The sequence below is a fragment of the Lytechinus variegatus genome, chromosome 9 (assembly GCF_018143015.1).
Source record: "Lytechinus variegatus isolate NC3 chromosome 9, Lvar_3.0, whole genome shotgun sequence".
Lineage (NCBI taxonomy): Eukaryota > Metazoa > Echinodermata > Echinoidea > Temnopleuroida > Toxopneustidae > Lytechinus > Lytechinus variegatus.
Genome location: NC_054748.1, coordinates 30,747,877 through 30,763,348, shown reverse-complemented (window position 1 = coordinate 30,763,348; position 15,472 = coordinate 30,747,877). Strand labels below are relative to the sequence as shown.

The window sequence follows — 15,472 nt, the reverse complement described above, 5'->3', positions numbered from 1 at the left end:
TGGAAAAATCCTCAGGATATTACAAATGTATAATTTTACAGGATTTTATCTAAGAGTAAACTTCTTTATACCCACTGTATAAAAAATATAAATAAATAAACCCATAAATAAATAGGTAAATGAATATATAATAAATACATAAATAGATAAATAAATAATTAAACAAATGAATGATAGACAAATAAATAAATAAAAAGAAATCAGTACCTTGACACTCTTTTGGGGACATGTTTTCGTATCCTGAATGGCAAGTGCAATTATGATCTCCTGGTATGTTGTTGCAAGTAGATATATCAGGCGGGCACTGGTCGACACCAGCTAGACATTCATCAAAATCTAAGAATGAAATGAAAGGATAAAATCTTTAGGGGAATTTTTGATTATTTAAAGATCTTTTTTCCGAGTTAGATTGTTCAATATAAGTATGATATTGCACAAGATGTACATGTAGGCTCAAAGTTCAAGTCAACCCCCAAAATATACTGATTTGAATTATTAAAGAAAAAAAAATCACACAAGCATAACGCAGATAATTTCATCAAAATCGAAATTAAAAAAAATATATTTTTCACAAAAGAGTTGTATGGATATGAAAGAATCGGTGATGTTTCTCACTGTAAAATGATGAAACCATTCTAGTTGCACATGTTCAGGGAGGAATGTATCTTTGTTTCATATATCCATGAGGAGAAAATCAAATATTTCATAAAATGAAATACAAAAGAAATAGTAAGTGGATGATGTCATCAGTCTCCTCATTGCATACCGACCGGGATGTACATTTTTGGGGAAATTAAGCAAAACTTTCAAATGTCGTAACTTTAGTATACATCCGATTTTAATGATTTTTTTCAGTGCTAGTCTTTGTTGGATTTTCTCTTTTCATTCAATTAACATTTTGGAGGGACTTGTCCTTTAATGCAGATCGTGGACTACTTTTGTTCTCATACTCCCTGCATCATACTTAGCCCGTCAGCGTTATGAAGCTAGCAGAGGTGCCATTGCCGAGTGGTGTAAGGCGTCGATTAGATTTTTAAAAATCCCACGAACAAGGCATTTATTCGGCAGTGATCTTTTATTTAACATTTAAATAATGGATATGCTATTCTCTGCAACTAGGTACAGATATTTTAAAGATCACGATCTAATAATTATGTAGCCCGTTTACTATTATGTCGAGTTCCGATTTATCTTCCATTAATTTATAGTTTAGATCAAATTATTGTTCTTCAAATTAGGATTAAGGATTATCAAATAATAAATCATTAAATTAAACTGGATTGCACTTTGATATCAAACATTTTGTCATTAATACAACTGTTAAAACTAACAACTATCTTTCCTCTAGAAGCCTTGTGAAATTTTGCCATTGTTACAAGCTAAAATCACCACCAATGATTTCAATGATTGTAAATAGACTGATGGTGTGCCATTAAAATAATGAAATAGCCATGATAGTTAGATCGGACTGGATTAGGTGTAGTTGCTGTAACTGCCTCGTGATGTAACGTTTTACCTATACAGGATCCATTTATGAGTTCAAAGCCTGGCTCGCAAGTACAGTTTTCAGATCCAGTGGAATTCATTAGTTCCTCAGTACAAAATATCTCTGAAAAAAAACGTAAAAGAAGGTACATTTAGGTAAAATAATATTGCGAAGATAATTGAACTGTCAAGTTGTGGATTTTATTGTCCACTAGTATCGTTATTGTAACCGTTATATCAATTAACATCATTAACGTTTTCTTGAGTTCTCATGATCAGTAATATTTAATATCATTATCATTAATATCACTATAGTAATTACGGTTAATATTATTATTAATATTATCATTATAATCATCCAATTTGCAACCATTTCAAATATAACGGATATTTTCGATCTTTAAGAATTTTTACTTCTGCTGCTACTATTAATACTACGACGACGACGGCAACTACGACTACTTATACTACGACCACTACTGCTTCTACTACTACTACTACTACTACTACTACAACAACTACTACTACAACAACTACTACAACTACTTCTACTTCTACTACTACTGCTACTTCTACTACTACCACTCTCAACTACTACTAATACTACTACTACTACAATTCTACTATCTTTTACAACGACGACGAAGACAATCTTTTTTATTTTCATCTGCTTAAACTCTTTTTGTGGCTTGACATCCTATTCTTTGATCAGTCCGTATCTTCCACATTTTAAAAGCTTTGTTAATCAATTTTAATGGCATCTAGTTAAAAAATTCACAAAAACAACCCCAAAACCCGCAAATGGACATTTTATTTCCACACTGCCATACACTATACTCACACTCGCAAATATGTGCTCACACACACACCCTCACCCACACACATCCACTCACCAGTCAATGAACTTACCTACACACACCCACAAAATTCCCCTCTTTGTCATTCACACGTACACACACACCCTCACACCAACTCACCCTCTCCTACGTACCGAAACATACACCAGCGCACCCATCACACACTTCCACACACTCATCATATCCTGCCCTATTCACACCACTGCAACGCTTACAAACTCATACATGAACTTACCAATACATGAACGTTGATCAAGGCCAAGCCTATAGCCTGTGTCACAAGAACATGTGTAGGATCCCAATGCATTTTCACAAACCTGATCACAGTTATTTGTGTCATTATCAGCACATTCATTGAAATCTAAACAAATCAAGGTAAAAAAAGGAATCACAATTATCAATGGATATAGTTTTAAATGAACTCTTGTAACAAAAGACAAAAGAGAGAAAAGAACGCGGAATATATCAAGTTATAAGCATGATGATGGTAAGACCCAAAACTTCAGTCTCTGTAAACTGGTTGTTACGCCAAACTACGTTGGCTACGGATATAACACCGAATGATAGAACATTGTCAGAAATTGATAAATAAATTCACCCCAAACACGATTATTCCTATTGCCTACCCCACTGTGCCATATCACAATCCCTCAGACTCCGATGGCCCTAATGTAAAGAATAACCTGCAAGAATATCAAACGAAAATGTATTAAAATCATCTCTAAATTCCTTATCGAACAACCCCCCCCCCCCAATATCCTGCAGTTGTGTATTTAAAAGGCTGGACAGGGGAATGTGCCCAGGACGCCCCCAAAAAAGGAAAAGAGGAAGAGAAGGGGAGGAGAAGAATAATAACTCAGTTCGAGGATTTGATCCCTTGTCCGATATGAAGATGAATGCATAAAAAATAGTCCTTGGATTCTTTTAACAGTTGCAGAAAACTCGGCCACTTCACTTTGTCGCACGTTTTACATCGGAGCTGCATTTTAAAGGCTTTAGCTGCTGTAAACTCTAGGGTTTACAACATTTAGCTCACCGTAACAGTTACTTCCGTCGCCCGTCAGCAGGGGAGGGCATGGCCCGCATCTGTATTCTTCATCCGAAGATGGAGGCTCATCGTAGCAGATAACCCCGTCATAGCACGGCCCGCTGCCCTCACACGCATCGAAGTCTACGTCACAGTGGTCACCTGACCATCCATCAGTGCAGTTGCACGTGACCACCTGCAGTGGCATTACATTCGTGTAAAAAAATGGCTTCTATGCCGGGGGGGGGGGGGACTTACATTGACGAGTGGTCGGAATGGATAACATGCGCGATCCCCAAAACACGTAAAAAAGATGTCTTTTTCAAGATAGGGCACGTTACGTACATAACGTGATAAGGGCATCCATAACACAAAAGGTAATGAAAAAGGGTATCCATTTTGCTAGGAAAGCTACGTGTTTAGGGTCTAATTTGCGGGGATGATAAATAAAACGTTTTATAAAGGATGTTCTTTTCGCCCCTACTACGGTACGTGTTTAGAGTGGGATTTGCGTGAGGTGTGGAAGGTGGGGCGGTACTAAACCAATGATAAGTAAAGGTAAGACCGACGACCAACGGCCTGTGACATAACAATAAAATGTCGCTGCATACTTGTTTAGGGGTTCATTTCAGGGAATACTTGCCAAAAGTATCGTTTTGTCTCCAATGCTTGTTAAGGGGAGGGTTTCACACCAATACTTGTTAAGGGGTGCATTTTCAGAATATGGAATATACGTGTTTAGGGTGCTTTTGGAGACCTTATGGTCGCGCATGGTATCCACTCGTCAATGGGAGTGCCCCCCGGCTTCTTTGTAAATGTGAATGCTTCGAGCGAACTTAGTTAATGATAAAGTACCGAAAATCCAACTCAGTATGTTTGAGGTATGGTTAATGATTGTTCAAGAATAGTGTACCTGCAGGTAAAATTACAAATTTGATTGAGGGTGGTAACATGGCGATAGGGTAAACTTTTTGGGACAAAAATACAGATTGTTGAAACTTTGGATAAAAAGACAAGCCAGTTGAAACATGACAACTCGGCTTATTTTATATTAGAAGACAAGATTATGGGTTTTTTGGTGGCTTGTTGACTTGTTTAAGACAGGAGCAGAGGAGCTGAAACTTAGAAAGACAATTTGTTTGGGAAAAGACAGGTACACAAGTCGAAACTTGGAAAAAGCAATTTTGTTGAGACAAGAAGAATAGAAAAGTCGAGTTTTCGTTTTCCTCTAGAATCTTGTCTTCTTTTCCCAATTGACTTGCCTAGTTCTTATAGCTCGTAATTCTATCTGCTTGTTATACATATTTCTGCATTCTGAGTTTCAAGAACTCGCCTTCTTGTCCCCTATCTCAACGTCTGGATGACACAGCCTTCCGGTCGAATTTATCCAACAATATTAGTTCCTTCTCACATGTTGGTTATACTTACAGCAAAGCCATTAGCACTGAGGTCCTGTCCCTCGGCCTGGCTCTCAAAGTCGCACACGCCATTGTTCTCGCATTGACAGATGAGGACATTGTACGACAAAGAGGTCTCCGCGCCTCGGTTGTCCATGGCGATGATCTCAATGGAGGAGACGTTCAGGTCAGTAGGTATCCAGGTGAATATGCCATCTATGGAAGTAGTAGATAGAAGGGAAGGGAAGAAAGTGAGAGATGCGGGGAGATATGGGATGAGAACAAGTGTTTAGAAAAGAGGAAACGGCAGAAAGACGGGCAAAGTCAGAAAGGGACGAACATACATAGAATATACAGAGAATAGTGAGAAATAACGACAAGAGGTAGATAACAGATACAAAACGGGAATACAAAGGAGGGATGGGAGAGGGAGAGAGAAGGTTAAAAGATAACGATAAGCATGATAAGAAGGGGATAGGATATAAAGAGAGAAAGACCAAAAAGAAAGCATGCGTAATCATTCAAACTTCGCTTCACTTATGTAACTATACAGTATATATTATGACCTGTCATTAAAACTCTAAACCATTATTTAGGCGATTGAAGGAGAGTAAGTAACAAGAAAACATCAACTCACACCCTTGAAAATCTCACCTGAGCTGATATTTGTACCATCCGGAGTTGTATCGTTGAAAGTGAAATATACGTCATCATCATTAGGGTCCTGTGCAGTAATCTCTAAGGTAATGTTCACGCCCACTTGCACAAAGAGAACATCATCCTCTTGAAGTCCATCTGTTTCTGTCAGCTCTGTCACGCTTGTTATATTTGGAGGGAAATTTTCTATAAAGTTATAAAACAGAAGAGAATTTATTTTCAATACATGTGTGTATTTTAAAATAAAAAATATTACTCAAATTTGTATTCAACATTAGGGAGATCTCCTATCGCTCCTGTGATTATCAGGGCTTGAGATATCAATGTTGTCATTGTTAATTGCTAAAAACTGATATAAACTTACAAAGTGGATCTATGAATGCAAAGAAAAAAATACAACTGGTAGTCCATTTTCAGCTCCCACACCAATGCTGCTGCTGGTCTGCCATAGTGTCAGTTGAAATGCAATACAATTCTGTAATTCTAATAGGCTTTGTACAGGTATAATCTGGTCCCAGTTGGCCATGGGTTAATAAACATAATACAAACAAATTACAAAACAATGTAAGAGGAAAACCAGAACATATGATAATATTCATAATTTGGGGTTAGTGATCGAGATGCCAAATCTCACCAAGGTTTTGAAGATCGTTGTCAAGTTGGTTCCCGGTGTCCATCGTCTGCATTCCCAATTCGGGGTTGACAGCGAGGAAGTCGAAGAGGCACGCTTCGTTATCCCCGCAAGTCTCCCGGGCGTCTCTGGTCCTGTCTGGGTCAAGGGCGAGTAGGGCGTCTAAGAACATTGGTGTGTAGTTACTCGGATTGTAGTAACTCCAGTCCCTATCACCGTATTCAAACAGCGACTCGTTCTCCGTAATCATCCCTTCAGGAGTAGAGAAAGAACTCTGTTAAGTTAGGTAAGAAGGTTTAATGGTTGTTTTGATTTGCGAAAGGTGATGATTGTCATCATCATCATCATAATCGTCGTCTTCGTCAAAATCATCGTCATCGCTAATACCATTATCATGATCATTACTCTCATAATAATCATTATCAACGTGGTTGCCGTCATCGTCAGGGCATTGTCATCACTTATACCTTTATCATAATCATCATCGTCATTACCATTATTATCATCGTCATGCCATTACCATCATGAGCATCCTAATCGTCTTCGTTGTTATATTATCGTCGTCATCATCATTATTAACAAAAACAATATCATTGTTTATCATCGCCGTCATCATTATTATCCCTATTACCACAACCACCACCATCATTTTTTTTATCATCTTCATCATCATCATCATTATACATGTAGACAATAATAATAATACACTTAGTATAGGATTTGTATAGCGCACGTATCCACCTTGTTAGGTGCCCAAACGCGCTTCTACATTATCCCGGTAAGTTAATCTATCAATTCCGGTGCTCACATTATTTTAGGGATTACTTCTTGCCTGAAGCCATTAACCTCACCTGGGTTGAGTGCAGCACTATGTGGGTAAATTTCTTGCAGAAGAAAAACACGCCATGCTTTGACATTGAACCCACGTCTTTCAGATTGAATGACGAGAGTATTAACCACTAGACCAAGACGCTCCCTTGTGATCATCGTCATCATCATCAGCGTGATCGTTATCATCACCACCATCAACATCATCAACTGCTTGATAATAAAATATACGTGTGCCAATAAAAGCTAAGAACTTACATGATTGTCCAAATTGGAATATTTCTTCTTCTGTTAAATTTCTCCCGGGTTGATCGGTCAGCAACGTTCCATTTCGTAAAAGAAAATCATCCGATGTATTTCCATTGACATTACCTGATAAAGATGTCAAAAAAGAAGGGTATCATGCGAAAATATTAGCTCAATATGCTTGATAAAACTTTTAGAAAAAAAAATGTTGTATCGTTTATAAGACAAGATCTTTATCGTTATACATGTACATGTAGTACTCTCATTAAATATATATGCTTCCCATGTATACGGGTAAAGGATATGCACTGTACATCATTTGCAAACGACCGAAGCCGAGTCGATGTTGGCAATGGCGGTCCGACGACTCATCTAATGCAACGGTCGATCTTTTTTATGCTAATGATTTCGTCCTCCTATTCGCTCTGATTAACACCCTTCCCTAATTCAACATTCATTCTTTGGAAACCTACGGATGGAGAGATTATATGGCAGAGACTTAGGAAACTATAGTGCCCGTTTAGAGCTCGGCTCCGAACGAGAATCGCCCGCCAGAGCCTGCGATCAAGTGACGAGCATCATTCATGAATCGCATGAAGAGTTCGTTAAAAAAAGAGAGACGAACAAGTCCACCCCAACAAAAAGTTGACTTGAACAAAGAGGCAAATCCAACAAGCATAACACTGAAAAATTCATCAAAATCGGATGTAAAATTAGAAAGTAATGACATTCTAAACGTTCGCTTAATTTCACAAAACAGTTATATGCACATCCTAGTCGGTTGGCAAATGAGGAGACTGATGACGTCATCTACTCACTATTTCTTATGTATTTTATTATATGAAATATTCTAATTTTCTCCTCAAAATCGAGTGAAACGATGACTAATTCCTCCCTGAATATGTGAAACTAGCACTGTTTCATATAAGTTTTAGTCAAGTTGATCCTTATTGTCAAATCTGTAAAAAATTGTAACCAGAAAAAAAAGCTGTATCAGCAACACTATCATGACTATTGGGGATTTTCACGAACAATGTTGCTACCTTTGACGGATAAATCGTCATTACCGCGCTCTTTTGTTTTGGAAACGTACTTCAAAGCCATTCGATCGCATCCCCGAGACAAATCTTTTGACCTCCCATCTATCAAATTAAAATGCGAAGGGTATATCATCCCGGATATCATCCCATGTATCCAACAAGATGCCTTACCAAGCAGACCCCTCCCTGTTGCGTTCTCAGAATACTCAGGCGGGACCATGACGGTTATATCCAAGATTCCATTCGTAAAGGTCACTGTAAAGGACGTACTCGAATAGCCTTCTGGTTGAAAGAGAGCTGTGACCTTGATCTCACCCTCGGATTCGGTCTCATTATCCGAGGATAAGATGAAAGTCGGATCCTGCGAGTCATATCCATCTAGGTATGAACATAGAAAGATTAAGGGAGTATAATTTGTTGTAGGGTACATATAACCGAGCTTTTAATTTTTGTTTTCATTTTGATTTGTTGGCATAGTCTCAAAGTTATATTCATTATGTTATTGCTTTGATCAACTGTTGTACTGTCTACAATTCTTTACACCAGCCAACACGACCATCTCAGCACTTTAAAATACCGCTACCAGTACCAAGGTCATCATAATCATCATCGTCGTCATCACCAACCACATCAAAAAATTATCGCCATCATCATTATCATCCCCACCACCACCAACATCATCATGATTATCATCAACATCATTGTCATTATCCTCATCACCCATCTTATCATCACCGTAATATCATTAATGTTATTTCAGTCTATCAATCAGATATTTGCAAAGCTTCTATCAAAATAATAACAGTTATTGTTATGATGTACAATATTAATTCATGTTTGATTTGTTTACGTTTAGGAAATCTTACATATTAATGGAGAAACCATTAAATGCGTGCTTAGACATCATCCTCACTTTCTCGATCCTAATTATCATTCACCAGCATCATTACCACTACCACCACCACCAACAGCAACATTATGATTATCATCACATTAATCAAACTACAAGAAATACTTTATATAGTTTGCCATATTAATAGAGGAACCATTAACTAGATCGTGAGATGTCATATCGTCGCAACGATCATCGGTTTTATCATCATCATCATCACCATCATCACCATCGTCGTCGTCGTCATCATCATCATCATCAATCTTAAATATTCTATGCTTACCGTCTAGCAAATCTGTCATATTAATCGAGGAACCATTAACAAGAATACTCATTTCTGTCCTGTTGTCGTTCAGCTGGAATTCAACCTGATCAATATTAAGGATAATAGTGCGATTAATTATCAACGTTGTACAGTTCTCAAGACGCAAGGAAATACAAAAAAAATGCAAAGTTACATTCATCAATCAACTGTACGATATATCGGTAAGCTTTGTGGAGCATGAAATTGGGACTTTTTGCATGCTTTAAACCTTAATAAAAACAATCGGTTTTGGATAACCATAAACCAATGAAAATTCCTTTTGAAAATTCATACTATCATTAACAATTCTCACATTTGTTTTATGCGCCACTGAATAGGTCATATCAAATTTGGCTACACCAAATTCATCCTTGACCTCTCACATTAGTTCTTGTATTGAATAATCTGTATGAAATGAATTCCGCACTCCACCTACCCTTGTGATATCTTGTGTAGCAGCGAACCCTATGAAGACCGTTCCGTGTTCAACGGGTTCACTGTTGTTAAAAGCCTTGCCAGTTCTTGATTGTAAAACGAATGGATCACCGTGACTGTAAGACATCGTAATGTATTCACCAAGGCCGTTGAAGGTGTATTTCCTCCCATCCAGAGTATTGATATGCGGATCTCCCCAAAACCATCCTGAAATTTTGATAAAAATTTAGAGAGAAATGTACCAAAATACTATTTTCAAGAATCACCTTCATTAACAAAGCTACCAGTCGACAAACGTACCCAATCCCATCAAGGCTTGAGGCCACTTGGATGTCTGTAACCTGGGTTCATCATTCTTGATCAACTTTATCCAATCAACGTCTGCTTCTATGAGGGTCTGGAACCTTCGCTAGGCGATGCACTTTGGATTCAAGAACAGGGTATATGTACTGAAATGCCAGTCAAATGACAAAGCTTAGATAAGAGGTATTTGTCGATAAATGGTGCAGCAGTTTCGTCACAAAATTCGGAGCTGACAAAATTGCTGTTATGCAGTTTGTCCAGAGTTCAGGACGTAACTGCTGGATTTATTCCCCGCTGTTTAATAATAACAACACAATAAAGATAAAGAAGTCAATCACGTATACTGTGGTGAAATATAAATGTCCCGTTTGTATAAACCTAACACTTAATACATCTGAACGACATCTCTAAGCGCTTTACAAATTATTCTTCCAGTCATCTGACCCAGGCATGTCCAAACACAAAGTATGCACTTTCTTCACTCCCTGGGGAGCATTCCAACAAGAGTTTAAAAGACTTACTCGGCGTACTACATCTACTACTATAAGCTGTCGCATCTGATAATATAATAATTCAGTATCATTGTTAATCATGATTTCAGTTCGGTGATATTTCTTACCCATCCATGGTCGTCTGTAACCAAAGCAGTGAGCCCGTGGACGACGTCGCTCGTAAAGTCTACAGAAATCTCCACCAGCAAGTCCACAGCAGTAGAACCGTGGTAAGACATCTCTCTCTATGTAATTTAAAATAAATACTGATTAACTAATACGATATGAATATATAAAAAAGAAAATAAAGTTTGGAATTCAAGGACAATGTTGAATAGGTTTTATCTATACATAAACTAAATAAATATTTTTAAAATCCATTAAAGGAATTGTGCGGGATGAAAATATTTACATCTCAATAAATAGAGTAAAAGTCACAAAGCAAAATGCTGAAAATTTCATCAAAAGCGAATAATGAATAAAGAAGTCATTGAATTTCTAAGTTTATCAATATTTTGTGAAAATAGATGTATGCATATCGTAATGACTATTCATTAGGTGGGCTGATGATGTCACATACCCCCTTTCCCTTTTCTTATGTTATTACATGAAATCATATTTTTTCATATTTTTAGAAATGTATAAATGCCATTATGATGAAATAAGTTGCGACAATAATTAACTAAGGAATTTAATCAGTTGTCAATTCAATTGTTTTTCGTTCCTGGTAGAAAAAACTTCGAATAAACCTAATTTCATAAATGAAATAAAAAAGAACAAATGGGGATACGACATCATCAGCCCTTCAAATGAATATTCATGAAGACATGCCTAGAACTATTTCACCGGAATAATGCAAATCTTTAAAATGCAATAAATTAGTTATTTGTTTTCCGATTTTTGATTATATTTCTCAGCATTATGCTCTGTGATTTTTTTTACTACAAATATCTCCAGCCTGGACCATCCGTTTAACAACGAGCTCCCTTTTAGCATGTTTAGATTTGATTGTTATTCGATGCGCATAAATGACCCAACTTTCATATTGCTGGCCGTCTACAATCTAAATATTATTGAAACCAGTTACATGTAGATGGACCTAGGTATTGTTAACATGGGAGCGTCATGGTGTAGTGGCTTTGACTTAGTATCGCTTAATGAGAGTGTCGTGGGTTCAAATCCTACCGAAGGTTCCCGGAAACGACCTGCTAAGCCAAGGGTAATTATGCTACATATACTGTACAGCGCTTAGAGACTTCTGAAAAAAGAGGTACTAAACTAAAGGATTAAAGTTACGATTGAAAAGTTTCTTTAAGAATAATAGTAGCGCACACATAGGATGTTTCCGCTCCGTGACTTACGGAGTATTTAAAAACAGTAGTACATGCACTGAAACTACCCGTCAAATGACAAAGAATCAGCTATAAGGTCATCGTCGAAAAATTCGCTTCATGATTTTTCTGTAAATTGAATTGCTTTCGTGTTTGATTTTGAATGAAATCTTTCTATGAAAGAAAACAAAAATTGGGAAGCTCAACAACATTTTTGTCTTAAGCTTTGGAGCTGATCATAAATTGCAAATATTATCGTTTGTCCAGAGTCAAGGATCAAACTGCTGTTTTGATTCACCAATTTTCGACAAAGACTCCTTGAATGTTCTTTGTCATGAAAAGCATTTCATAATATTTCTTCTCTGTTCTTAAATCTTCGGAGGACGCAGAGCCAAAACTCCTTATTCAACGGCGCACATTTATGATGCGGCTTCGCCCAAGCTGTCAAAAGCGCGTAGCACATTCAAGGAATTCTACGGCAAGGCAACCATATGCCTCACCAGTAAGGACGATGCGGGTCTACCTCTCGCTGAAGGAAATTACGTCGATGACTAGGAATCTAACTCACTGCACTGTCAAAGGCGAGTGTCAGCTATTTCAGACCACGACGCTTGGCATATGATGTACATGCAAACTCACCTATCCATGCATAAAAGTAACTAAGGGAGAAATAGAAGAATGAGAAGAATCTAGCGTTCGGTGGCATGACTGCTTGGTAGTGGCTGGACCGCCAAAGGCCTCTATAGCCCCAGATCAAAGCAGAAAATTCATAGGTATATATCTGTATCCACCTCCAATAAAAAATCTGGGCCATCGAGGCTGGTAACAGGTAGTCCCTCTACTGTCTGTTAATAGGACATAATTATGACAAAATAAAAATGATCGACTCATAGCGTTATTAGTATCTCATTAAAACTGTGGTATTGCACTTTGTCATCCAGGCTAACACATTTAGTTATTGTTTATATTTTGAGGAAAAGCTGACTTCTCTATACAGTGCGTATCAAAAAAAAGTTTACACTTTGAAAACGCCCTGGGAATTTAGAAATATGCAACATGTGGGTAATTTTTTCACATACAATTATGGGTTTGGGTATCATCTATCAAATGAAAGTAAAAGTTTTGACAGAATGTTACACTTGAGTGAGCACTGTCCATTTTAGTAAAGCTCGCAGAAATCTGTTTGCGCAGAAATGCTTGTTTTCACGCTGTGTCAAGGGGAAAGGGCGAAATCAAACTTACCCTGCGAAGCATTTCTCATAAATTTCCCTAGCACTTTTAGCCAATTGAAATAAAACAGATACATTCAAGCATTTTGTAACAATTTTGCCGCCCAAATTGAAACTTTAACACTTAGTAAGCACAACCTTTACCCTTTTTGTGCCAGCTGGATCTGAGGACATAACTGAATCTGAACAAAAGTTTATATCAGCCATCTCTAGCACTTTTCACTAAGTTTTTATCATTTAAAGTGGCTTTACATTTCATTTTTCATTTAATACTTGTTTCTCCACACTTTTCCCAAGCTTGGCAATGATTAACAATATGAAAATCAAGCCTAAGCCATTTCATGTAAATCACAGCTCAGTGTAAAGCAAATATCGTCACGATGGACTCGGTGTGTGGGGGAGTGGGGTGGGGCGCAATGCACTCTTCGAAGTGTTTTGGGCAAGGAAACAAGTTTAAAAAGGTAAAAGATATCTTCAAATCAATTTTAATAGCTAAATTCCACGTGTTCTTCATGATTAAGGTCTACTTTTATTCGCATAACTATTTCAAAGTTCTGCGCAAATCATTTTTCACCAACTTTTCAAAAGTAAGTGGTGCTCACTCAAGCGGAAATATTTTTCGACAGTTATATCGTCATTTGCTTAACTGGATCTGTACCAATGCTAAAATGTGGAAAAATCATTAGGATATTACAAATATATAATTTTACAGGATTTTTTCTAAGTGTAAACTTTTTTTTGATACGCACTGTATAGGACAACACCTGGGAGAAAATCAAATGGGAGCATTGTACTTAAAGTGAGGGGGCATGAGGCCAATTAATAAAACCGTGAGCTTGATGGCATTTGATTAAAATAAGCCATGTTATAAAGTAGTTTAGCGTCCGGTCTATTTTCACTTTAACACGGTTAAATATCACCTGATATATATTATCATGCCCAGTTAAATAAAATAATCAGAAAAGGGCGTAAATATTATTCTAGAATGCAAACGCAATTAATAAAAAATCTATCGAACCCATAGCAATGCTGTAGGAGTATGGTAATTATTAATACTGTTATAACAACATTAATTTCATCATCAACAACGGTTAATATCACCTTTATCATTATTAGCATCCATTTACCATTTGCAATAACACTACTAATATTAATAATAATAATGATGATGATGATAATAATAATAATGATAATAGTAATGGTGGCTACCTATATAGCGCACATGTGCTTCAAAAGGAAAATAAACACACAGACACAAACCAAAATGAATAGAATTTTTATTTCTCCTGAATAAACACACTAGGACTGGAGGATTGGCGAGATGGAATCGTACTTTTTGGTGTAGGTTATGAGACGGGCGGCAGAGTTCTGTACACGTTGAGGTTTTGTCAAGTCATTTTGTGGGAAGTTGCAGAACAATGAGTTTGAGAATTCTAAACGGGCGGACATTAAAACATGGATAAAGATCTCGGTGCCGGTTTAGTCAGTGACTTTCTGATGAAATTAAAAATACGTAATTGATATCTGACATTCTGTTTGACTTGAGTGATATGATTTCGAAAATACATTTCCTGATCAAATACAACCCCAAGATTATAGCCTGTTTTGGACGGATTGATACAAGAGTTAACAAGATAGACGTGGCATTTGTCATTTCTTTAAGCATAAACTTTAATCAAAGTGTTTTCATTTCATGTATTGGTTTCTGCAACACTTTTTCATAAACACATGAGCAATGAAAATATAACTATAATATACATAATTACTGAAAAACAAAACATTGACCATAATTGTATTTTCTATTAATATATATCGATTGTTAGAACGTTGCAGGGGTTACCACTATAAGCGTTTCATTTTACATAAAGAAAAAGAGCAATTTTGAAATTAACTCTCTGAATATTTATTTAATAATATTGTTTTAATACCTTTTTTAAAGGGAGAATTGAATCTTAACTGTTTGAGTGAATCTGGCAGTGTATTCCATATGTCAGGCCCATGATGTCTAAGTGTTTTATGTGCTAATAGTATTTTAGGATTGTCTAAGTGAATATTCTGACATATCCTTGTTGGGTATGAGTGTAAGTTGCTATTATATGGAAAGAAATCGGTAAACAAAGGAGGAAGCAGTTTGTAATGATATTTATACATAAAAATAGCTATTTGTATAGTATTTATATCATATATCTTATACGTTTTTAGACGATAAAAAAGTGGATCAGTGTGTGAAAGATATGTTGATTTTGTGCAGATCCTAAAACTTTTCTTTTGTACACTGTTAAAAATACCGTGATTTTACAGAAAAAGAAAAGAAGATTT

General features: G+C 36.7%; 1 protein-coding gene across 1 annotated transcript; it reads right to left on the bottom strand.

Moving 5' to 3' along the window:
* Positions 1-202: 202 nt before the first annotated feature.
* Positions 203-12,630, bottom strand: LOC121421957 (mucin-like protein; the record flags this gene model as incomplete). Its single annotated transcript, XM_041616758.1, has 13 exons — positions 12,564-12,630; positions 10,722-10,859; positions 9,801-10,006; positions 9,344-9,428; positions 8,340-8,546; positions 7,141-7,254; positions 6,058-6,306; positions 5,421-5,609; positions 4,798-4,982; positions 3,379-3,565; positions 2,578-2,703; positions 1,517-1,609; positions 203-336 (listed from the first exon to the last, which is right to left on the bottom strand). Coding segments are annotated over exons 1-13 (1,980 nt in total), but the record flags the coding sequence as incomplete, so codon positions are not given.
* Positions 12,631-15,472: the final 2,842 nt, after the last annotated feature.